Below are 27,227 nucleotides of genomic sequence, written 5' to 3' on the forward strand. Positions count from 1 at the left end.
TTGCCTTGCCGAGCTTCTAGAAGAATATGACAGAACAAGTTTTCTCATAATTTCGAGAGTCTCCAATAGCCTATTTACAATGAATGGATTTTTATGTAACTCTCTAGTGCCAAAGATACGTTGTTCTGAACTATTACCGTGTGTTGCACAACACTGCATTGGATTTATACATCAAATATACAGGTAATAATAAAATATATACTATTAAATATGTGTTCTGACACCAAATAAACTCTTATTAATATACATACAAGCGAACATAACATAACCTCACATACAACACACAAATAATAAGACCATGATTTGTATAAAATAAAGTCCAGACATAACTACATTTAAAAAAAAAATAGATGTAAACAACTTCATAGCCACACCTCATAAGTCATAACAATAATCATAACAATAATAATCATCATCATAATAGTTGAACTTGATGTTTCCATTATTTACCCACGGGTTAGAGAATTGTTTCCACGTTATACTAGCCCATTACACCTGCATCATAAATGCTACTAACTGCTCATCGACAGTATCATTTTCTGCCAAGCTGAATGGCTCAGTCCGGGACGTAAAGCAAATAACATTAATTAATTAACATATTCTCCTAGATTACACAGTTTAGGAAGGGCATCTACTCACTTCTCCCAAATACTACGAATTGCGGTAAGTTTGTCCGTACGTAGTCTTTACTCTCTAGTAGATTTCTAGTCAAACTGCACAACACGCATTATCTTTCAGAATATTTCAAGGGATATGGTTGCTTGAAATGCGTTTCGCCCAGTATCCTTATCCCACAAACTCTTTGTAAACTCCTCATGAGATCAATATACACCCGCAAGAAATAAGTCTTAAGTATGCATAAAAACAAACATCAATATTTGACCATAAACTCACTGCCCCTCAATATATGTCATCTCTATTTCATTTTGAAGAACTGTATGAAATACTGCTTCAAATGAACCTTTTTCATCAGATATTCTGCTTATTGCATACATGGTAACTCCTGTGGTACTCTTGATGATGTCTGAAGCTGGTAGGTGACTATGTTGTGCTGGTGGACGCAACTGCCATTCCATATTCCCATTTTTAGAAAGAAAAGTCTCTACACTATTTTGTACAGGCTGTGCACTGTCGTAACTATTATCAAAACATTCGCTTTCAGATGCATTTTTGACATGATCTTCAAACTCAGAAAGCGATTCTTTCTGCTGAGGCATTTACTAATTCTTCCAACTCATCATCAGTCGATGATCTAATAAATCGCCATGGTGTCACAATTCAAACTGTTCAGACCTGCTAAATAATTTCCTCGGAAAAGCAAGGAACAAGCCCATTGTTATAAATGCATGGAAGCTTAGCTGATTGATGAGAGTGAGTTGGAATAATAAAAATCACTATTCCCATAAAATATAACAAAAATGAAGTTCAACATTTCTCATCATCATCATCATCATCATCATCATCATCATCATCATCATCATCATCATCATTTCCCTTTATCCAGCTGTAGATGGGTAGGGGCAAATATGGTTCCTCTCCACTTTCTTCAGACTTCCCACCACCACTCCTCAAACAGTGTCCCAGTCCAGGTTTCTTTCTATAATACTGTGTTGTATTGTGTCCTTCCATCTCAATCGTGGTCGTCGTCCACGGCCTCTCCTTCCTTGCATTTGCATTCCCATCACCTTTTTACGCACTTATTCACTTTATGTGCCCAAACCATCTTAGTCGGCTCTTCTCTATTCTATCAATAATTTTTCCACTCCAATTTCTTTCCGGATTTTCTCATTCCTTATTTTGTCTCTTCTACTCTTCTGTATCATTCTCCTCAAGAGCTTCATTTCGGCTACCTGCATTCGACTCTCATCCTTCTTTGTCACTGTCCAAGTTTCTGCTCTGTAAGTTGTTATGGGTACGTAATACATCTTGTACATAGTTTCCTTTGCTTCCATTGGCATATCTTTGTCCCATAACATGCTTCTTACACTATGATAGAAACAGCTTCCAGCTTGAATCCTCTTACTAATTTCAGCATCCAGTCGAGCATTCTCCATTAATTCACTCCCCAGGTATTTGAATGTCTCCACTACTTCCAGGGGCTTGCCTGCAAGTCTAATCTGACCTTTCCCTTCTTTCTCCCCTATAGTCATAACAAGAGTTTTACTCTTTTCTACACTTATTTTCAATCCACAATCTTCGATCTTCCCATTCACCACATCCAACTGTTCTTGAACCTTCATGTCCACTTCTCCCCAAACCACAATATTATCTGCAAATAACATGATGTTCATTTCTCTTCCTCCGTATGTTGCTTTTACTGTTCTCATGACGTCATCCATTACTATTGTAAACAGGATTGGTGATAGAAAACTTCCCTGCCTTAGCCCAACTTGTCCTGCCAACTTGTGTTTGCATGCAACTACAACATGCCTTGTACATTGCCATGATCATTTTTATTAATCCCTGTCCAATTCCTTTTTGCACCAGACTGTCCCAAACTTTAGTCCTGGGGACACTGTTATATGTCTTTTCAATGTCAATGTCATCACCATATCATTCCCATACTCCCATTGCTTTTCCATTAGTTGTCTCATAATGAAAATGGGCTCTATTGTTGACCTTCCACTTTTGAAACCAAACTGATTTTCCTGTATCTGATTTTCAACCCTCAACCTTATTACAATATAACAAAAATGAAGTTCAACATTTCTATATTTTTTTTTAATAAAGCCAAATTATAGTAATCATATTTGTGTCGGTTCATAATGACCTAAACGTTACAAATGTAACTATTACAATTTATGCCCAAACTACTTAAACTGTTTTCAAATGTTTTTTTAAACACAGGCTACTCTTCTTTTTCACACAAAGTCACCAAGTTTCATAAGTATATACAGTAAAACCTTGTTAAGACAAAGGACAAGGAAAAAGAACATGTTAACAAAGAAAACGTACTACTGAATACACAAATAGAAACTATCCAACAGGGATATGGAAACACTAGATATAGTACGATTTTTTCCGACATGATGGCATTTTACTTTGTGTATCCGCGGCTACAGTGAAAATTATACCTGCCATTTCTGAAGATGAGAGGAAAATATCAAAATGTGTGAAAAACACAAGAGAATAAACATGAAAACATACGAAAACCTTTTCTGCTGGGGATTATACTATAACAACAATGCACTGAAAGGTATGGAAAACACCAGGCAAAAAAAAAAAAAAAAACATTTGCGTGGGGAGGGGGCATGAAAATATCAAGTATTATTACAGATCACACTCTTTCTAAAACAAATGATAGTAGAAGCCTTTTATTCAGACCAGTGGGTTATTAGACATTTTCTGGTCACACTCTTAGGCATTGAATTGGAAGTTACACTTGACTATGTATGACTGCGACTTTGGTCACCATTTTGAAACCGGCAAACTTCGATTCGACCAACCCAAATGATTGAGTTGAAATTAGAAGGTGTGAGTTTCAACATTCGTGCTATCTCTGCATGCTTAAAGATGCAGGTGCCAGTTCACTTTCTGATAGATTTTAATTTTGTCCTCATTAGTAAGGAATTTTGCAACATTTCCCAAATTCCCAATTAGGTTGCCACAAGACAAATATGCACCACGCTAGTCATCTTCACTCGATTGTGCTCCTAATCGAGATGCAGGCTATCAGGCGACAAATATTTACCACCCTTCACTGTACCACTCAACACAAAATCAATTTCAAATTTCTGAACGGAATGCAAAATACAAGCACAAAACAGGCTCACTGTGTTATTGAGCAATCTTGCTGCTAACTGGCAAGCAAAACTGAACATTCCTGAGTCTAACGGGTTTGTTCCCCGCAGGTGCAACTTATCCTACGAAGTTCAGGAATTCAAAGCCTTTTCCCATCATCACGCAATTGTAGCGAGGGGCTCTTTCTTACCCGAGTTGGAAATCATGCTCCATTCACAAGGGATGACAAATAAAACTTTCTGGGCTAGGATAACTATGATCGTACTAAGACGTAATAGCGAAAATTCGTGACGTGATAAGTGAAGTATTTTTATACAGATTTCATACGATGAGAATTGAGACTTCGAATTTATGAAGTGCTAAGCGGGAAAATGTGTTAATGAGGAACACACTAATGAGGTTTCACGGTATTGGTATTTAAAATATGAAGATGGAACAAATATAAAAGGGAATTTGAATGTACCGCTGCTGTTACTAATAATTCTGAGGCAGGGGTTTGCCAGAATGTTGGTGGGGGAGTCTGAAGAAGGGGTTTGTGTGTGTGAACAACAGTGGAGAGCTGGACAGCTTCAGTACGCCATGAGTGAGCAAGAGGTGCACAAGTCTGTTGCGCAAAGCATCATTATAAAATTTCTTGCAAATGAGGGCACCAAACCTTCCGAAATTTTGAGACGGCTCTGCGCATAGTTTGGGGAGGAAACGCTTCCGCAGACTCAAGTGTACGAGTGGGCTAAAAAATTTGTGGCAGGAAGAGAAGCTCTGGAAAATTAACCTCCTGAAAGGACATCGCAGACAAGAATCACTGCAGACAACATTGTTGCCATTCGTGACATTATTGGTGAAGATCGAAGAATAAAAATAGATTATGAAAAAAAGATTATGAATAAAAATTTCACAAATTGTTTTAGCCGTGGGAATAAGTTACGGAAGTGTCCAAACCATCATCCAGCATGAACTCCATTTCAGAAATTGTCTGCCAGGTGGGTTCCTTGTCTCCTCAAGCAGGAAGGGAGTACTTTATGTCAGGAAGTTTGTCAGAGACTCCTGCGTCGCTACGAGGAGGAAGGAGAGGATTCCTTGCATCATATTGACTTGTAATGAAGCTTGAATGCAAGGCCGCATACTGCCGCTTTAACGCGGGAAAAACTGGAGGAAATTCATTGGCCACATCTGGAACACCCTCCGTACAGTCCAGATTGATCACCCTGTAACTACCATTTGTTTGGACCACTCAAACAAGACCTAGGAGGACAGCGGTTCGATGATGATGCAAGTGTAGAAGAGTTCATGCGCAACCGGCTCTGCACGCGTTCTCTTCTTTCTATCAGGATGGCATCAAAAACGTACCGATCCTATGGAGAAAATGTGTATCAAAGGCAGGACACTATGTAGAAAAGTGATCTCTATATGCAATTTTTTTTTTTTTGTGGTTAATACAATAAATTTAAAAAAATAATTCCAATTTATATTTGATCCAGCCTCATATGTGTAGATTCATTTTGGGTCATACTGACCCGAACAGAACAGCAGGATTAAAAAAAACAATATAAATGGTCTGTTATTGGACATTATAAATTTTCCAGCTAACTCATTCCTGGTTGCCAGTGTTTCGCCTCCATGTGCTAAGTTAGGCTCATCAGTTGGTACCTAGCACACCCACCAAGACGCATGGTTAGTGCATACCGTGGAGGCCACTGCGTAGCCATGCGCTTTGGTGGGTGTGCTAGGTACCAACTGATGAGCCCAACTTAGCACATGGGGGCGAAACGCTGGCAACCAAGAATGAGTTAGCTGGAAAAATTATAATGTCCAATAACGGACCATTTATATTGGTATTATAAATTTACTCATTCGGGACAAATATTTCAGGTTCCCTATGGGAATCAACACCTATATCATATTAAAAATACACAAAGATAATGTAGTCAATAGAATAAAAACATAGGCCCTAGTTAACAATAAAATAAAAAATTTTAACAAATAGAAATGTCACTGTTAAACACAATAAAACAGGCCACTATCCCTTATAAAAGGGATGATGTGTACTGATTGTTTGTCATCTCATAGAATGAGGGAGACAATTCTCAGAAAATTCAATGTATTACGGTCAGATGACTGCCGCAAGTATGCAATGATGGGGGGCCTTCTCCCTTCAGTAAGTAGGAGTGCGATGCTACACCATGGATGATCCAAAGACGAAATAATACCACTGCTTCAATCTGAGAAACTTGAAGAAAAGGCTCCTTCCTACCTTTATAGTTCCTTCAATCGTTCTCAGTTTATTTGAAAGAGGGAAGGAGTGTCACTCCAGCTCCCAATGGGACATTACTAATGTCTCGGATGAGAACAGATATCACTGGCTCGAACCTACCTCCTTGGCAGCCGTATCAGCTAACTCATTTCCTGTCCATGTGGTTTGGGAACCACAGAAATGTGATTCTGATGCTAACCCTCCAACATACAGCCAGCAGGGTCTGGATAAACTGCACCAGAGGGTGCTGCGGAAAACACGCATCACTAGACTGTAACAAGCTCAATGAGTCAGTACACAGCAGAAAGTGCCAACTTTCACTGGACAGCGCATACCGTAGACAAAGATAACAGAGCTCTGCTGTCTACATGCTACAGGTTTTTTATAGAGGGAACGTACAGCCTACTTTTGTTTCTGCCCTTGAAACATCCATGTAAATAATTACGTAGTCCGGATACCAGCTAATAATGGACAGTAAGAGAGCCTCCGATAATTGGAGGTGTCCGTGTTCACTTCTGGGCCAGTGTGCAGATCCAGGATGATTTCTGGTCATTGTATTAACCATGGAGGTACCTTTCTTGGTTGTCTAACAAGACAAGGGACTGAAGATACAACAAAAAAATCTATAACAGTTATCAAAGTGTATACAAACCAGCTGAGTCTTTTGTGGATAAGCCGACGGTTTCCATTGTGGAATATGCAGGGATAACTTGGGCGAGTGGAATCTGTTGCAAATTCACAGCATAGCACAACAGCATTTGCTGGTGCCTCAGGTGAAAAGTAGCACATCAGATTCAATGTTATTGGCTTTACGTTCCACTAACTACTTTTTCTGTTTTCAGAGCACACCAGATTCAGTGAGCAGGCTACCAATGGAGCTAATACGGAACATTCCCAATGCCATTTTAACTCTGCTGTGGACCGAGCTCGATAGCTGCAGTCGCTTAAGTGCAGCGAGTATCCAGTATTCGGGAGACAGTAGGTTCGAACCCCACCGTCGGCAGCCCTGAAGATGGTTTTCCGTGGTTTCCCATGTTCACACCAGGCAAATGCTGAGGCTGTACCTTGATTAAGGCCATGGCCACTTCCTTCTCACTCCTAGTCCTTTCCTGTCCCATCATTGCCATAAGACCTATCTATGTCGGTACGATGTAAAACAACTTTTTTTTAAAAAACCTCTGGTGTGATGGATTCTATTCAGTTTCACAAGAATGATCTGCCTTGCTAATCCATATCCTGCACTGCCATAGTATAATCTAGATAAAATATGTGCCCTAAAAAAGTGTAGGGGCACCGTGTGGTCAGCCCCCCACGTAGTATCACTTTCTTAGCACATTTGACTTTTAACAAACGCATGTGCGATTCGCACAATAATTTACAATCAAAAAGGAGCCCATGAAATCGGTAGGCCTACATGTCAACTACAGGAAGAGCAACTCACTCAAAATAAAGTTTAGGATGGGGATAAAGAGTGCACTTCTCCCAAGCGAACAACAAAGGTCTTTGCAGTTGAAAACCGAAAGCCATGTTCTAAGGTCCACCTGTTCCACGTGAATCTTTGTTTTTGTCTTTATTCACTCGCCCACTTCAATGAACTTTAGGCAACATCCCTTGTGTCTCTCCTCTTCCGTGTTCTCTTTTCTTTTTAGACCCAATTTCAACAAATGCTAATTTATTCAATTTATAATTCAGAACGGTTTAACACCACACAGGTGTCCATCAAAAGGAGCACAATCCCACCATTGCTAAATATCATGGACAGTATTCTTAAAAACCTGAAAAGAGAACAATATGGAGAACAACACGCATTGGTGTTTGCTGACAATGTAGACATCTGGGGAAAGACAGAGGTAGAGGTACAAACTAGACTGGATGAATGGCTAGCAAAGTTCAAACAGTATCAGATGAAAGTTAGCACAACAAAAACTGTTGCACTGAGAATGAGTAGGAAAGATACTGGCTGTCACATAAAGCTTGAAGGTGAAAACATTCAATGTGTACAGGAATTCAAATACCTTGGGAGTATGATTTCCAGCAAGGGTACTGCAGATAAAGAAACAGTAAACAGAGTGGCTAACAGTTCCAACTTCTACAACCTCATAAGACATCTACTTTGGGATAAAGTGCCCATGAGAACTAAGGCGATTCTGTACGAGTCATACTTGTGCCCATTCTTATATTTAGTCTAGAAAAATGTACACTGAAAGTGAGAGAAGATAGTAAACTGCAAGCATGTGAAATGAAGTTTCCACGAAGTACCCTTCAAAAAACACACAAAGATCATATAAGGAACAATGACATCAGGGAACTGCAAGTAGACTCTATAGAAGAGAAGAAGGACTGAGACTAACATGGTATGGATATGTAAATTTATTTATTGTATTTATCGTATGGCACATACATGAACAGTGCAATAAATTTTTGTATTGAAAAGGTGGACATAACTATCCTCAATTTATAGAATAAATTACAGGTTTATATCTACATTATTTCCATAGGTAATCACCTGTGGCGTCGCCAGGAAAAATTCACTCATTTCTCCATTGAAATGTCTCAGTGGACATTCTTGTGCGATGTGCTTCACAGTTTGCCTCTCAGCACCACATTCGCAGCAGGATGATGACTTTTTCCTCCATTTATACAGCAGATCTACACACACACCATGGTTAGTCCGGATCTGATTTAACTTGGACCATACTTTCCGAGGTTGTTCAAAGCCAGGTACCTTCTGTGTAATGCACAGCATATCTAAGGATTCTGCTGAAGCAAATTGTCTCCATTCATTTTTTTTTTTTTGCTATTTGTTTTACGTCGCACCGACACAGATATGTCTTATGGCGACGATGGGATGGGAAAGGCCTAGGAAGTGGAAGTGGCCGTGGCCTTAATTAAGGTACAGCCCCGGCATTTGCCTGGTGTGAAAATGGGAAACCACGGAAAACCATCTTCAGGGCTGCCGACAGTGGGGCTCGAACCCACGATCTCCCGATTACTGGATACTGGACGCACTTAAGCGACTGCAGCTATCGAGCTCGGTGTCTCCATTCATTAGACCATCTCTCAGTCAGATTGAAATGACTGGCTATAAGGTTCTCCGCCGTACAGATGGGTGGACGTCTTGACTTAAGTCTGTCTATATGTAGGTGGGGGATATCGCAGAGATCAGAAGTGGGAGTGCCCACAGTGTGGGCACATTATATGGTCTGGGAAAGAAGAAGAGGTGGTTTTAGAAGCCTTGGAACTTTTAATGCTAAGTGGGAAGAACACTTAGGTACACTTTTAAACTGCAGTTCCACTGCTGCTGAATTCCTCCAGATGTCCCACATCGTATGCAACCTTGGATGGCAATGCCACCAACTTTTCAAGAATACAACAAAGCTCTTCTCAGTCTCAAACCACGAAAGGCTCCTGGACCAGACAACATCCCTTAGGAACTCATTCTTAGTGGAGGCTTACCTCTTAAAACAAGGTAATATCCTAATGATATGGGAAACCCAAAAATTACCTGCCAACATGAAAAATTCTACCATAGTCACCGTCTTCAAAAGGGCGACCGAAGTATCTGTGGTAACTACAATGGCATATCCCTGCTGACCACAGCAGGCAAAATATTCACCAGGATCCTGTTGAAATGACTTCAGATTCTCTCTGAGAAGATACCTCCTGAATAACAGTGTGGATTTCAAACATACAGAGGCATCAATGACATGATCATCTGCACTAGACAGTTGCAGGAAAAATGCAGAGAACAAGAGAAAACCTTTGTTCTTTGTCTTTTATGACCTGGAAAAGTCTTTTGATACTGTGCCTAGAGATGCTATATGGATGGTTTTAAGGCAGTTTGGCTGCCCTGAACATTTTGTAGGACTTGTCCAGGTACTCCACGATGGTATGGTTCGTCAGGTTCTTTATAAACAATATTTCAAAATAATTTCCAATTACTAATGGGCTAAAGCAATGCTGTGTGCTTGCACCTACACTTTTTTGTGCTCTACCTGACAGCTATGCTCTGTGAGACATCTGCCAACAACACAGGTATAGAAATTAGTAAACGGTTTGATGAGGTATTTTTAATCAGGCTAAACTCCACTCTAAAAGGCTAACCCATCTCACCCGGGTAATAGAATTGCAATATGCAGATGACAATGCTTCTCCAGCTGATTCTCCCGACGAACTGCGAATCTCTGTTGAGAGCTTTAAAACAGCTTGTACACTTAGGCCTGACTTTCAACATTCACAAAACTAAAGTTCTTGCACAACCTGCTCCTGGAATCAGTTTGCCAGATTTCAATATCACCATCTCAGATACATCTTTGGAACAAGTAGACCACTTCTCCTACCTTGGGAGTATTCTCTCGATACAATGTACCTCGGAGATGGACGTAGAAAGCAGAATACAAGCTGCTCATTGTGCATTTGGACATCTTTCCCTCAAAGTGTTTTCAAAAAGAATATCTAAAAATACCAAACTGATGGTGTACCAAGCTGTTGTCTCCACATTACTGTATGGATGTGAAACATGGACTCTATACTGCTGTGACCTCAAGGAAGTGGAATGCTTTCACCAGCAGAACCTGAGGATCATCACGAATATCAAATAGGAGGATTATGTAACCAATGTTGTGGCTCTTGAAAGAGCACAGAAATGCTACATAGATCAGCACAAAAAAGACTATGAAGAGCACGAACATCAACACCAGTACTTAGCACACACTTGCCCTTGCTGATGTGCTACCATTTCCACTGCTGTCCAACAGTTTGGAACAAAGCATTGAAAACTGCAAACAGAGGCTCGTCTTAGAAGAAAACTCAGACGAACCCAACAACGTCCAACCCCCTTTCTCAAGTGTACCAAATGTGGTCGGATGTTCTACACAAGGATTGGCCTGTTGAGCCATCAACATAATCTGCACAAAGCGGACTAAACATGAACTGCAGGTGTAAAACGTATACTCGGATATGATTAACGGTCGACAATGACTACAAACATGATTCCACTATATTTATAGGACCAGTACTAACATGTATCCTAGTGTTGCGTACTGTAGACGAGTGTTTGGTTCAGCACAGACACTGTTTGGAATGGCCAAACAAAATGGTTGAAAATTAGTCCTCTCTTGTGCCATGCAGCAGGATGACAATGAATGTGAAATAGAAGAGGAAGGATGAATTATTTCTGTAGATATGTTCTTTTCTGAAATTAGTATTTTCTTATTCTTTTCAACGCAATTGCAAAAGTATTATAAGTATGGTATATAAATAAAATATGCACTGCATTAATGCAAACACACTTTCATTGCTTATTTATTGCAGTAATAAATGTAACTTTTCATTTCGCTGTGAGATAAGATATGACCAGCATCCTTCTTTACAGATACTGATTTCTGAGTGAGGACAATTCAACAGCCTGAACATGCCAATGAAATGTTCAATAAAAGTTACCAAGTCACTTCTGTACTATGTTTGCAATGCTCAAATTATTGTGAAGTTCTTTTTAGAAACCAACAATCCAACAGACTATTAATACTGAAGCAATTAATTTGATTGGCAATTGGTTATGCTAGTATTCTATTTGACACAATTGCACATAATGATAACAAAGTAAACATAAACTGAAGAGCCCTGGAAGTAATAATATATAGAAAAGGCAAAGGACAAGATATTTCCTAGTAGTGGTATATTTGCTTCTGATGAAAAATGTGAAAAGGTTCACCTTTTTTTCTCTTAACTTTACCTTCTAATGTGACAGCCTGGTTCAGTTTTTGCAGATAAAATATCAGTGTGATAGGTGCTGTGAATGCTTATTAGCTCTGGATGTGCAGACTTACCTCACTCCCAGTATAAACTCGTCAATTATAAGGTCCTGCAAAAATTCTCATTTCACAGATGAAGTCTTGATGTCAAAACATTTGATTAGATTAAAACAATTGGCCAGCATAACTTTTGCTGATGTATAAAATAAATTTAAACACGTTTTCAAGATATCAATCTTACTGAATAGGCTCAGGTAATTTATAATAAAATAACATTTATAACATAGTGTAACCTTAATTTTACCTGTAATTAAAATATGACTGAGACAGTCTCGCTGTATAGGTTCAGGTAATCCCAGTACAACATCTTTGATGAGATGTGGCAGGTCAAGACTAGCATACATCAACTCGGGAGCAAGATATAACTCTTCCCCAAGAGAAACTCTCTGAAATGGAATCACAATACCTTTTAACTATTCAAGTTTCAAGAAAACAACCCTGACAAATGAAGAGTACAAGTAAAATAAAGAATAATGTAATGTAATAAAAATGCAGGCATACTGTATGTATATAATACGAGGGGTGTACCATGTTGTTTTACAATTTATTTTTTGTATGTCCAGATATGGTTCATATTTCACTTTTGAAGGTGGTGACGTGTAACTAGTGTCTTGTTCCACCGTTTGGTAGCAGCAGACGCACAGGGGTCAACAAATGCACTCGTCATAGCCATTTCATAACAACACTGTCAGCATAGGAGCAGACAACATGGAAAGCAACCGTCAGGGACAGCGCTATACGACTTGGTTACTATCGAAAGAAGGCATGACCACTGCAGAAATTCATCGGCGCTTGGTAGCAGTCTGTGGAGAACAGGCGCCATCACGGAAAACAGTTTACAACTGGGTGGAAGGTTGGAAGAAATGTGACAGTGTCAACACCAGCCAACTTTGCCTGGGTCAAACAGGCCATCCAAGGACGCAAATGCATCACATTTACGAAAATGGAGGCAGTCACGGGAATTAGCCGAAACACCCTGCAGTGGATCGTGCACAGCCACTTACAGTTGGGGAAGGTGTCATTCACATGGGTGCCTAGACTCTTGTCTGCAGACAAGAAACAGAGGCGTGTGGACGTGTGCAGAGAACTTTTGCAATGCCATGATGAAGATCCAGCCGACTTCATGGCTGGGCTTGTGACTGGTGATGAGACATGGCTCCATTACCATGAGCCCCAAACGAAACAACAATCGATGCAATGGAAGCATAGGGGCAGTCCACCGCCAAAGAAATGTCGAACAGTGCTATCAGTTGGCAAGCGAATGGCGACAGTGTTCTGGGACACAAAGGGCATCATCCTCATTGACTGGCTGGAATTTGGGGCCACGATTAACAGTGCAGCATATGTGGCAACCCTAAAGCACTTACGTTGTGCCATTCAAACTAAGCAGCCAGGAAAATGGGCTAAAGGTGTACTTTTGCAACATGACAATGCCCGGCCCCACACTAGCCAAGAGACCACCACTGCCATTGATCAAACGGGATTCACGATACTGCCACACCCACCATACTCTCCCAACTTGGCACCAAGTGATTATCACCTGTTTTGGAACAAGAAGAAACCTCTGCGTGGTCGCCATTTTGTGGATTTTGCAGAACTGGACACAGCTCTCAAGGCATGGGTACACAGCACTCCGAAAGAATGGTTTCAGAAATGTCTGGAGAGACTGACACATCAATGGCAAAAGTGCATACAGTTAGAAGGAGATAAAGTTGAGAAGGTGGATGCAACAACTGATGTGTAATGTACTTTTGGGTAGAAAAAAATAAAGTGTAAAATAATATAGTACACCCTTAGTAAATGTAGAATAACAACAGGGTCCAACCTGGATGAAGAAGGTTGTTTTAAAAACAATATTTTCTTAAGATAGAAAGAAAAATAAATTGGGTATTAATAAGAGACAGAATTAGATCCTGGACCCAAGTACCATGAACAGAAAAGGGGAGGAGGAGATTGCAGAGTAAAAGGATGAAAGAGTACTGGGTGAGATCAAAGCCCAGAAGCAGCTGAAATTGAATTAAAATGGTTCACTGTTGGCCAAAACGAAATTGCCTTCACCGTTTCTTTCATAATTTACAGCAAAGACCACCTCGTTCTTATCAGTAAACAGTACATACATATTAAGTAATATATGCAAGATATGAACACACAATAGGTTAAACACAATAACAGGTCATTGAGGGAAGAGGGAGCAACAGAAAGCGGAGACAAGCACAAACATGAAAACACTAAAGAACAAGGACAATCCCCACATCTTTATACAAAGTGGTCAAATACTGTAGATGGTCTCCCTCCTCATCAATCTCAATTCTTTTAAATCCATTTCTCAGGAGGGCAGACATCAACACTTAGGTACTGTATTAAGGGGACATCTTGACAGATCTTCAGTCTTGATGATGATGATGCTTGTTGTTTAAAGGGGCCTAACATCGAAGGTCATCGGCCCGATCTTCAGTCTTAAGGTAAGAAGTATAGGTAGGGGGTGTGATTTTATGGTGATTATTTTACTCTGATTTCAGTGTTTTGGGTAAATCTGGTGAACTTTCTGAATAGTAGATCCCCGTAAATCACTGGAAAGGTGGGAGGAATATTTTGAAAATCTTCTCAATGTAAAGGGGAATCTTCCTGTTGATGTTGCAAACAATGCAGCTCATGTGAAGGAGGGCAATCATTTTCTGGTTCCTATCCATTCTGAATGTTGGCAACCATCTTGGCTGTGCTGTTTTTGTCACCTGCAGTTTGGAATAACTCTGTAGATGTTTTGGAGGTCCAAGTTCTGATATTTTGTAACCAGGATATTCTTCTCTGACCAACACTTCCTTTCCTGGGATTATTCCTTAAAAATAGACTATAGGAGATTGAATCAAATTTCGTTCCCCATGATATGTCCAAGGTATTGAATCTTCCTTGTTTTCAAGGTTGTCAATACCTCCTTGCCTTCCTTCATTTTGTAGAGAATCTCAGCATTTGTGACAATGTCTGTCCATGGCACCCCCAATATCGTTCTGTAGAATCACATCGAAAAAGCCTACAATTGTTTACTTAATGACTCTGTTAGAGTTCATATTTCAGCACCTTAGAATAGGATAGAGAACACACAGCGTAGAAGTCCGACCTTCGCAATCTTTGTTACCCCATGATTTTTTAAAACATATTACTCATCTTAATGAAAACTGACCTGGCTTTTCCAATTCGAGACCTCACCTTATATATATTTTTTGCTATTTGTTTTACGTTGCACTGACACAGATAGGTCTCATGGCGACGAAGGGATAGGAAAACCCTAGGAGTGGGAAGGAAGCGGCCGTGGCCTTAAGGTACAGCCCCAGCATTTGCCTGGTGTGAAAATGGTAAACCACGGAAAACCATTTTCAGGGCCGCCGGCAGTGGGGTTCGAACTCACTATTTCCTGGATGCAAGCTCACAGCTGTGCACCCCTAACCACACGACCAACTCACCCGGTCCTCACCTTATCAAAGGATTCAAGGTGCCAAGATTTATGTATTTGTTCAATGAGGACATTGATGGTAATTAAATATGCTTGAGGAAGTAGATTGGATGGTAAATTAACTCCACTGTCATAAACCCAGAGAAATATATAAAATTAGACCTGAAATGCTAAAATATAGTGGGAAGGTAAGGATGAAATGGCTTTGATGAGTAATAAGAGTAGCATGGAATGTTAGTAAGGTACCTTCCGAGTGGATGAAAGCAGTAAGTGCACCTATCTATTAGCAAGCAAACTGGAATAATAATAATAATAATAATAATAATAATAATAATAATAATAATAATAATAATAATAATAATAATAAATGTTACTGCCTTTACGTCCCACTAACTACTTGTATGTTTTTTTAGAGACACCAAGGTGTCGGAATTTTGTACCGCAGGAGTTCTTTTACGCGCCGGTAAATACACCGACATGAGGCTGTTGTTAAATTGAAATAATAAATATGGTAGTTCAACCTATTCAATACAAGTAAATAAGAGATGTAGAGATTACATTCTTATTTAATTAAAAGTGGAAATGGTACCGGTTTCGACCCCAGTCTGGGTCATCATCAGCCGATTGTAACTTGAAAAACAATGCATAAGTAAGAAAGAAGTTAACGGTCAAGTCCACACAATATCAGTTGAAGAGGCGATATAAAAATGATGGGGGTAGGCACTGTAAATTTCAGACGAAGTGGAATGTAGGTCACTTAAAAGAAGTAATGCGTAATCTTCCGAGCATCAGCACGGCACACGCAATGTTTGGCACTGTTTCACAATGTTCACGAAAAGCAGAGAATAGTTAAATGAGCCAGACTGCATACACCGTCAGGCACAAAGTCACAACACAATTCAAATATGAAGATCTAAAGTCATGAAGAAGCCGAAGACGAGCAGCTCAACCGAAGTAACTTGCAAGCTCCAGAAGATCGGGGCAATGTTTACAACGTCAAGTGCTGTAGTTTCATACGCTGACGGAGATTGAAGGATAGATTAATGATCAAGTATTTGCTTAGTTCACGAAAATGTGCCTATATATATATATACTTATAATACGATTCAATATAATTGAATACGTAATTATGATCTTGAAGATTTTTATAACAGTTGACGTGAAAAAACAATAGTGAATAGAAAAAATTGTAAAAAGCGCAATACCGGAAACAAATGAGAACGTGTATGCACAGTGCGCTATTTCTTGAATATAAAAAATTCAGGTCGTGATTGAAGTAGTCAAAGTTGGCGGACGCAAGGCATGAGTTTAAATTTGAAAGTGAGGGCCCAAAATGAAGGTGGCAATGTAGCTTTTTTTTTTTTTTAGAGGTGAAAAGGAAAATAGGATAAGTTAATAAAGAAAGAAGATTAGTGGATAAGAAAAGATTAAAAGGGTTTAAAGTTAAAAGGTGGTGAGAAAGGATAAGATAGGGATGAAGGAGGGGTAGTTTAGGGTGGGTTAGGAGGGTGGGTTACTGGAGGTACAAAATGTGGGTAGGAACTTTGTAAGGCATGGAAAATTGAATTCAGGTTTTGAAATTTAGAATTTTTAAGAAGAATTAGGAAGTCAAATAGGATGTTGGGTTTTTCAGAAATGTCGTTTAAGTTGAAATTGGGGTTGAAGTATTGGTCAAGGTGAATAAAACAATTTTCCAATTTTCAGTAGTGTTTAAGAGGGGGCCTTTGATCATTAATCTATCATTCAATCTCCGTCAGCGTATGAAACTGCAGCACTTGACGTTGTAAACATCGCGCCGATCTTCTGGAGCTTGCAAGTTACTTCGGTTGAGCTGCTCGTCTTCGGCTTCTTCATGACTTTAGATCTTCATATTTGAATTGTGTTGTGACTTTGTGCCTGACGGTGTATGCAGTCGGGCTCATTTAACTATTCTCTGCTTTTTGTGAACATTGTGAAACAGTGCCAAACATTGCGTGTGCCGTGCTGATGCTCGGAAGATTACGCATTACTTCTTTTAAGCGACCTACATTCCACTTCGTCTGAAATTTACAGTGCCTACCCCCATCATTTTTATATCGCCTCTTCAACTGATATTGTGTGGACTTGACCGTTAACTTCTTTCTTACTTATGCACTGTTTTTCGAGTTACAATCGGCGGATGATGACCCAGACTGGGGTCGAAACCGGTACCATTTCCACTTTTAATTAAATAAGAATGTAATCTCTACATCTCTTACTTACTTGTATTGAATAAGTTGAACTACCATATTTATTATTTCAATTTAACCATGATACTTTTCAATATGGAACAATGAAATTTTTATCTTTAAATGAGGCTGTTGTAGCGGTGGATATTATTTTAAGAGGAAGTACAGCTAGGCAACCATCCTTCATTAACACTAATCGGGGGGGGAATGGAAGGGATCTGAAACTTTGAAGGTATCAGCCAAAGAAAGCCAAGGGTCATGAAGGACATGAAAATGAAAGACTCCCTAGACCTTGCAAACCTAGGGTCGGAAGAGAACAAGAGGTGATTAAGTGAGGTCAGAAAAAAATAGATGAAAGTAAGGAGCCAGGCACAAGTAAGTGGAAGCAATGCCAGGACCCAGCTAACGGCCTCATGGTGGCCAACATATGCTCCCAAATTAAGAGCCCATGGGGCCCCTTTTAGTCACCTCATACGTTCGGCAGAGGTTACCGTGCATATTATTCTACCATCACCAGCCACAGGGAGTTTGGAAGGGAGGATGCGATCAATGGTTGGGAGTATGTTGTTTTAAACCAGTGTGGTTTCACACAAACAGAGGGGCTGTTAGGATCAGATTTTCAGTATGCGCCAGGTAATTGAAAAATGCTCCGAGAAGAATAGACAATTTTATGTTTAAGTTTTGTAGATATAGAAAAGGCACAGAAAAGATATAGAAGTGTACTGAAGGAAAAGGTGTTAGTTATACTGAAGAATTATGTGATTAAGTGCACATTATTAAAATCAATGAAAGGCATTTATGTTGACAATTAAGCTACAGTGAGAATTGTGACAAAACGAGTTCTTGATTCAAGGTATTTTTAAGGGTTAGACAAGGTTGTAATCTTTCACCTTTGTTGTTCATAGTTTACATGGATCAACTACTAAAATATATAAAGTGGCAAGGAGGGATTCAGTTAGCTGGAAATGTAGTAAGCAGTTTGGTCAATGTTGACAACTTGGTCTTAATGGGAAATTGTGCTGAAAGCCTGCAATTTAACATCATGGAACTTGAAAATAGGTGCAGTATGATATAAAAATTAGCATTTCCAAGACTAAATGTAGTACAGAAGGAACCTAAAGGAAATGAATTACAGGTCACAAATTTAATAATAATAACGAAATGAAATGTCGTATGGCTTTTAGAGCCGGGATATCCCATGACGGGTTTGGTTCGTCAGGTGCAGGTCTTTTTATTTGACACCCGTAGGCGACCTGCACATCGTGATGAGGATGAAATGATGATGAAGACAACACATACACCCAGCCCCCATGCCAGGGAAATTAACCAATAATGGTTAAAAATCCCGACCCCATCAGGAATCGAACCCGGGACCCCTGTGACCAAAGGCCAGCATGCTAACCATTTAGCTATGAAGCCAGACAATACTACTACTACTACTACTACTACTACTACTACTACTACTAATAATGAAATTAAATGGCATATGGCTTTTAGTGCCGGGAGTGTCCGAGAACAAGTTCGGCTTGCCAGACGCAGGTCTTTTGATTTGACTCCCGTAGGCAACCTGTGCGTCGTGATGAGGATGAAATGATGATGAAGATAACACATACACCCAGCCCCGTGCCAGCGAAATTAACCAATTATGGTTAAAATTCCCAACCTTGTCGGGAATCGAACCCGGGACCCCTTTGACCAAAGGCCAGCACACTAAACATTTAGCCATGGAGCCGGACAATAATAATAATAATAATAATAATAATAATAATAATAATAATAATAATAATAATAATAATAATAATAATAATAATAATAATAATAATAATAATAATAACAACAACAACAACAACAACAACAATTGTATGGCTTCAGCTACTATGTGTAAGAATTTTAATTTGATCCCATCTGGCTGCCTGCTAATCAATTTCAACATTCCATTTTACTCTAAGCCTACTAGATGGCAGAGTAAACCAAATCTCTTGAGGACAGCTATGGCTGAGAGTCAATGAATTTTGTTGGATGGACACTTAATGTGCCTCCAGGGATCTTTTCCATGCCAAAATCATGTGACATGGAGTGCCAAACTAACTTTTCTCTGCGTTCAAAAATCCAACTAACTCAGCCGGGTTTGAACCTGCTATCTTGAACACGTGGAGAAGATTTTTGAATTTGAGATAACGGAAGGGAAAAGGAGTTGCTGAATGTAACATGACCTTTCAGCTGACAGATATGGAAAATCTGATGCATGTCTTAATGGATAGAACAACAAGAGAGACAAATTTTCACATGCTTAACATACAGAAGAATTGCATAAGGACAACTTAGCAGAGATAACACAATGTAGAAACCTACAATAAATCTGTGGGAATATGGAGAAAAATCAGTTTTAAGGAATGAAGGTAGTGAAGAAAAATAAGTTCTAATTAGCTCAATTGTAAATTCCATGACCTCTGCGTAACAGCTGATACAGTGAGTGATACACTGATGAGCTACAACATATGGCATGCAATAACAAACCAAACAGGGCCTACTGCAGAGGTGCCAACCTTAGAATTGGATTATCAGTAATCGCCTCCCGCCCCGAGAAAAATTTATAGTCAAGTCCAAAGCATGCTCCTTCCTTATCGACAATGACACCCTTTCGCCCTTCCCTCTAGCAATCTATTCGAAATTATATCATATTACACAAACTTTGCACACAACCTGTAAGTTTTGTGATAAAACAGGTAGAACTTCATAGGTTAAACCGGTAGGATTATTACATAAAATGTTACTTTAAATGCTACTCATTCCTTGTAGCTTGTTTCTTAAGCAGCAGCTGCTTTTCAGTGTAGTTTTTTGAAGCATCCTTCTCACTGTGATAACATAAGCGATTCCAGTGCAGATATGCTTAATGTAGGGCCCCACTTCATTCTCAATCTTTCTGTCAACTGTCAGGTACATTTAATACAGCAAATACAAGATTACTGAGGGATTTATAGTGGAGAAGAGCAGCGCCTTAGCTCCTTCATTCACAATAAATTTTACAATGCTTATAGGTAGCAAAAGGAAGTCACGATCGAATAAATATCCTTGCCAACACACAAGCATTGAAACGAGGAGGATTTAGGAGAAACGCTCGAAAGGATTTATTATTTTTCCTTCTTTTCTCTTTCCCGTAGAACAGTACTTTTTCGTGATAATGTCAGCTTTTCCGTAATAATTTCCCCTTTAACCGTAATTCCGTAATCGTAAGGTGAAATCCGTAATGATTACGGACAATCCGTAATAGTTGGCACCTCTGCTACTGTATACTGGATTCAACAGGTTCAATCTCGGCCCAATCCAATGGTATTCAAACGTGCTCAAATATGCCAGCCTCATGTTCATAGATTTACTAGTACAAAAGAGAACTCTTGCGGGGCAAAATTATGGCACCTTGAAGTCTCCAAATACTGTAAAAGTAGTCAGTAGAAAATAAAACCAATAACATTATTATTTTCTATCATTTTCATAACCTATGTAGTGATAAGCTATAACAAAGTATTAAATTTCAACATACCTCATAATATATCTGTTTTACATTACAGAACTTAACAGAAACAACAAATCGTCGTTGCCGGGACAAAACCTCCTATGTGAAATATTTTAGCTTAGAACTTTGGCCGGTAAGGTTCTGTCATCTAAGGCGCAATATTGTTTGCATATTGTCAAGGCATTCTCACACTTCATAACGTATGTGCTACAGGTCAGTATATCTCCAAAAATATTATCACACAGGAGGTTTTGTCCTGGCAACGACGAAATACTATTTTAAAAATTATTATGTCCTACCCAAAACTGTTTATAATCAGCATAGCTGTCGACTCGTAGGTTAATGTGTTCTCTGCGAGCAGGTCCTCTTCGTCGTTCCTCATTGGCAAAATTATAACTAAGTCGACATTTTTCCTTTACTGCCAAAGTATCTAAGTAAGACACTGGAATCTGTAACAAATAACAAATATAAGGGTAAATTTCCTTATTTTTTACTTTCCATGTCAATACGATTGCCAGTGTGTTTCACGTGAAAATAACATAGCAGTATATTTGACATTTACAAAAAATGATGAACTAGAGATTTAAAAAATGTGCATGAACAGTAGCTTGAGTGAGCCTAGTTTATCTATTGTTTTATATTCCTATTTATTTCTTTAATACAGTACCTTCATTTATACCTGCTTCAGTAACAGTTGGCTGCAAAAAGTTAAAATAATCACTTCATAATGCAATAATTAGATAAACCTGCAATTCAAACTCATAACATTTGAATGACAACCAAAGGGCGATTAGGTCCGACAGGATGAAGAAGTTTTGAGAGCGGAAGAAGAAGCTGAAGAGCTGACTATTTAATACTATCAGACTTTAATGTATATGACTGATTAAAGTGCTCCAATGGGGGCGTAAGCTATTAAAAAACTATTTAAAAAAGAGCTACTTAAAACATTTGTGATTACTTTTTTTTTAGTGAAACTCAATAATAATAAAAAAAAGTAGAGACAAGTGCACTAAAGAAGGGGTTGAAATTAGTAGTTACAGTAATTAAAAAAAATATTAAAATTAAAAATTATTTTCAAGGTAACATTTACAAGAAAAGTTCAGTACACACTGTAAAAATCTCTTTTATAGAATTCCGTAGTAAGTGAACCCCCTCCAAATTATACAACCCTAAAAAGAAATTTTGTTTTTCATTGACCTTGTCTACAATGAGAAAAAACTGTCCATCTCAACCCTTTACTTATACCTACTCCAAACCCAAGTAACAGTTGGTTACAAAACGTTTAAGAGGTTTCTAGGAATTGAAGATTATTTCACAGCTGTGTAAAATTGAATCTACAGAGGTTTACAAAATAATAATAATAATAATAATAATAATAATAATAATAATAATAATAATAATAATAATAATAATAATAATAATAATAATGCATGGATAATGGGTTGCAAAACTGATGGGTACACAAACAAAATACAACTAGCATCAACACCAATATCTTGGGAGTAAAGAAAAACTATGAATCTAATTTTTGAGTACAGACAGAAAAATGAAGATATTGATTCAAGAAGAGCTCAGAGGTAATATGAAGATAAGGAATAGCAGTTATGATACATAATTTAAGATATGTGCTATTATGGACATGCTTCATGATTTAAAGTACTGAAACTGGCAGTGCAGTATTCATGGAGTCAAATGTCACTGAGCAGCAGCTTCTTTAATCTACTGATAAAGTAGCTAAATTTAGCAGCTTTTATTTTCCTTATAGTGTTGACGATCTTTCTTATGAAGGCCCTTGTAACAAGTAATGATCACAGATGTTAACAAGAAAACTACTTTTCCAAGTTTACAGTTAAATAGGATACCATCTTTGTCATCCAGAAACCATTCTTTCATACACTGAAATGAAGACAATTTGACAATATGATTATATTTTATCTCCTGGCTCTCCAGGGGTGGGAACAGGGACGATAAATGCTTTTATCCAGCCAGCTGGAAGACTTGTTTAACTATTCCACAACTAAATGTAATGCAGGAAGGGCATCTAATGCTTGTAGTCCTAAGTTTTGAACTCTGCAAAAAAAGAAATTGGACTTTGTTGTTTACAACATGTTTCTCATAGGCTATTCTATGACAATATAAAGAGTTGTTCTACACATTTTCCACCTTCTGCCCCTGAGTAGATTTTCTGTAACTTTGATATTTTGACTTAAAAAGTGAAATCCTCTTGCACTTAGTTACTTGGTTTCCAGTAATTTTTAGAGACTGACTTGCTTTGCAAGATATTTATTGATCAGTCTGTGTGTTATAACAGTTGCATATATCAAATTTTGGAAACTGTAGCTCATCTACTTCGACACACATTTGGCCAACTGCAATCTAATCCTTCCCGGGTCAATCACACCTCACCATCTTCATACCCACAGTGATCGTTCACATGCTCCATGGGCCTTCACCTACGTCACAGCTGACGTCACCTGCAACTTCTTTCTGATCCTTCCCGGGTCAATCACACCTCACCGTCTTCATACCCACAGTGATCGTTCACATACTCCATGGGCCTTCACCTACGTCACAGCTGACGTCACCTGCAACTTCCAGAAGATTTAGAAGACTCCACCTTGTTCTAGTGAGTTTTGTGAACTTTGCTATGTAAGCCCAACCAACCCACCGCTTAACCTTTCAAGTGGCAATGACGGAATAAATCGTCATAGCCGCATGGCTTCCTAAGTGGCCATGATGGAATATTTCGTCAGCACATTGTAAATGTCTTTCGGCGATGGGTATGACGACTTATTCCGTCGTATGATCCGAGATTGCTTTCCTTTATGCATGTATGTTAATTTCGAGCTTTGTCTACAGCAGCAACACTCTCCTAAAACCACGTGACCGGGCGAAATGCTTTCGTTCCACACGCAGCTGGCGGCCAGCCAATACCGGCCGCCAGGCTGCTGAGAGTAGTAGATAGTGCATTACGGCAGGTGCAAGCAGAGCTCGGAAACGTCTGCGAGAAGAAGAACTGTTTGAATTATTACACTGTGACAATTCAGAGAGTGATGTCATCTGATAGACTAATGTTGAAATGTCAGGAGAAAGCGAGTGCAATGGTGAAAGCAACTCAAATGAATGTTTTCACCATGTCGGTTATTCCTGTCCGTATTGACTTGATTCAAATTTCTATTAAATACTTTCCCGCCTTGTCAATACTTTACATATTTTATTATACCTAATTCCCGTATATGTTTCGAGAGCCAATTACGCTCTTCCTCAACGGGGCCAAAACATCAATAATCTTTGGACTTGGTACATTGTAACAGATATACATATCAACATAACAGTTATATATAAAAATCGTGAAATTGTTAAAATGTTTCTTTGTGTTTCAACTTACTACGTCAATTTATTACAGATTTTAAATAGAAATTTTCAAATCATAAAATGGATATCTATTAAATTAGTCACTATATGCTAAAATTTTAATCTGCTCTGCTCTTTTTAGATGTAAATAAGGACGTAAGTTCAAAGGGCAGAGCAGATTAAAATTTTAGCATATAGTTGACTAATTTAATAGATATCCATTTTATGATTTGAAAATTTCTATTTAAAGTCTGTAATAAATTGACATAGTAAGTAAGTAAGTTGAAACACAAAGAAATATTTTAACAATTTCAAGATTTTTATATATAACTGTTGTGTTGATAAGTATATCTGTTTCAATGTACCAAGTCCAAAGATTATTGATGTTATGGCACCGCTGAGGAAGAGAGTAACTGGCTCTCGAAACATGAACGGGAATTAGGTATAATAAAATATGTAAAGTTTTGACAAGGCGGGAAAGTATATAGAAATTTCAAGTGAACGTGATGGTAGCACTAGCGGTGATATTCTGCTCGATGTATGGACAAAGATAGGATCTGAACGGCCGAGATTTACATTTACGGGGCAACCTGGACTGAATGTACAAAATGAAGACTTAAATAATCCGCTAGAATATTTTCAATTGTTTATCACGCCTGTACACATGAGTATGTTATTGTAGGTTTCCTGTTGCTTTCCTCACTGAGCCAGATTCTCTTTCCTTGCCCTTGGCACAGTAATCATGTTAACAACTTCAAAGTGAGACCGTTTTTTAAACCTGATGAAAATACCTGACCAATTGAAAGTATCTCACCATAAGTTCCCGTTGCTTTCCTCAGTGAGCCAGACGCCTTGCCCTTCACATTATGATCATTTTTGACAGCTTGATACATATTCTGTACTTTTGAACCTGATAAAAATACTATACTACACAAGAGTATCGCACTATATGTTACTTCCCAGTACCTTATGGAAAATGTGCCACTGTGTTAGTAGCTCCTCAAAAGAAATGTACTGTTTGACAGGTTAATCAGTCCACTTTCAGCTCCAGTGTGTGGTTGAATGGCTCCATCTGGTGTTTCTCATGCCTACTCTATATTTCCGAACATCAGGGAGTTTATGTATAACGACTAAATGGTGAACAAAAGAGACACACTAATTCACAGGATTTTGCCTTTCAGTGCCCCTCAGACTTGTTTTACTTCCTGCTGCTGTTTGTAGTTATTTCATTCTCCCTGTTTGGGAGCAGGCCACCAGTCCAACCACAGGACTCTTTGGCCGTGGACTTTAGTGGTTTTGTATAAATTTAACCCAGTTATCTATCTTGGTGTACTACGGCATACGTATTTTTAACTTTATCGATATTGATTCTGGCATGAGGGTTGTCACAACAAGGCATCACCCAGTGTGAGTCCCGCCCTGCATTTGCCTGGCTTTTACCTTGCTATCCCATGTTTATTGAATCTTTTATCAATTTACAATTTTTTTTTTACAATATTTACATTGTATATTATATTCATTTCTTCTTCTTTCAGAGCTTTTTCTCATTAATTAAATTCTCATAATTCAATGTAAATATATTCGAAAGATTTAATTTCACTTTTATGTTCTTTCTTGATGCTGTCGTGTTACAATTAATAATCTTGTGTTTTGTGTAGTTGTTACATTTAGATGGGTGTGTAGTGTGTTGTTTTGTGTGTAAAAGATATATTATAACCACATTAACTGTAATATTAACACTTCATTTTTTCACTGTTTAAGTTCTTTTTCTTGATGTTTTTTAAATTTACAATTATTATTATATCACGTCCTAGTTCGTGAACCATGGGCAACGGCTGAGTGGCCTAGTAAATGGTCCTGAGAGTCGGGATACCAGTTGCTATGGAATGGGAGTGGGCATTTCAGACATATTCTGAGTCGTGGCCCTCCTTGTGCTCAGGCGGCTAGGACTACACAATTCACCGGTGGTCCATAACCCGTTAGAGGAGAGATCCTCACTTGGACTATGTGCAAGTAGGGCAGCATCCTGCTTCATGAATTTACCGAGCTCAGAACACTTTAAGCAAGCCTCGGACCTATGGGAGTAATGGAGTCCCACTCCCATTTGACAGGCGAGGGACTCCTTGGAAACAACTTGGCGAACGAAATGGAATTCGATGGGGAGCTATCAATATTAATGGGGCTTATGGAAGAAAGAAGGTAGAACTTGCTGAGTCAGCAAAGAGGATGCATCTGGATGTGCTAGGAGTAAGTGATATTCGGGTAAGGGGAGATAACAAGGACGAGATAGGAGATTATAAAGTGTACTTGACGGGTGTTAGAAAGGGAAGGGCAGAGTCTGGGGTAGGGCTCTTTATCAGGAATACCATTGCACGCAACATAGTTTCTGTTAGGCACGTAAGTGAGCGAATGATGTGGGTAGATTTGTCAGTGTGAGGAATTAGGACAAGAATTGTGTCCGTGTATTCACCATGTGAGGGTGCAGATGAAGATGAAGTTGACACGTTTTTTGAAGCATTGAGTGACATCGTGGTCAAGGTCAACAGCAAGGATAGAATAGTGCTAATGGGCGATTTCAATGCGAGAGTTGGGAATAGAACTGAAGGATACGAAAGGGTGATTGGTAAATGTGGGGAAGATATGGAAGCTAATGGGAATGGGAAGCGTTTGCTGGACTTCTGTGCTAGTATGGGTTTAGCTGTTACGAATACATTCTTCAAGCATAAGGCTATTCACCGCTACACATGGGAGGCTAGGGGTACCAGATCCATAATAGATTATATCTTAACAGACTTTGAATTCAGGAAATCTTTTAGGAATGTACGAGTTTTTTGGGGATTTTTCGATGATACAGACCATTATCCGATCTGTAGTGAACTAAGTATCTCTAGGCCTAGGG

At 38.8% G+C, this 27,227-nt stretch overlaps 1 protein-coding gene across 1 annotated transcript in view; it reads right to left on the minus strand.

Moving 5' to 3' along the window:
* The window catches only part of LOC136867372 (uncharacterized), a 134,374-nt gene that overhangs the window by 32,337 nt on the left and 74,810 nt on the right, over nucleotides 1-27,227 (minus strand). Inside the window, exons 4-5 of the mRNA XM_067144548.2 lie at nucleotides 21,274-21,423; nucleotides 12,050-12,191 (exon numbers count right to left, since the gene is read on the minus strand). Coding sequence (XP_067000649.2) covers nucleotides 12,050-12,191; nucleotides 21,274-21,423 — 292 coding nt within the window. The remainder of the gene's footprint in view (nucleotides 1-12,049; nucleotides 12,192-21,273; nucleotides 21,424-27,227) is intronic.

Source organism: Anabrus simplex, chromosome 3, assembly GCF_040414725.1.
Source record: "Anabrus simplex isolate iqAnaSimp1 chromosome 3, ASM4041472v1, whole genome shotgun sequence".
NCBI lineage: Eukaryota > Metazoa > Arthropoda > Insecta > Orthoptera > Tettigoniidae > Anabrus > Anabrus simplex.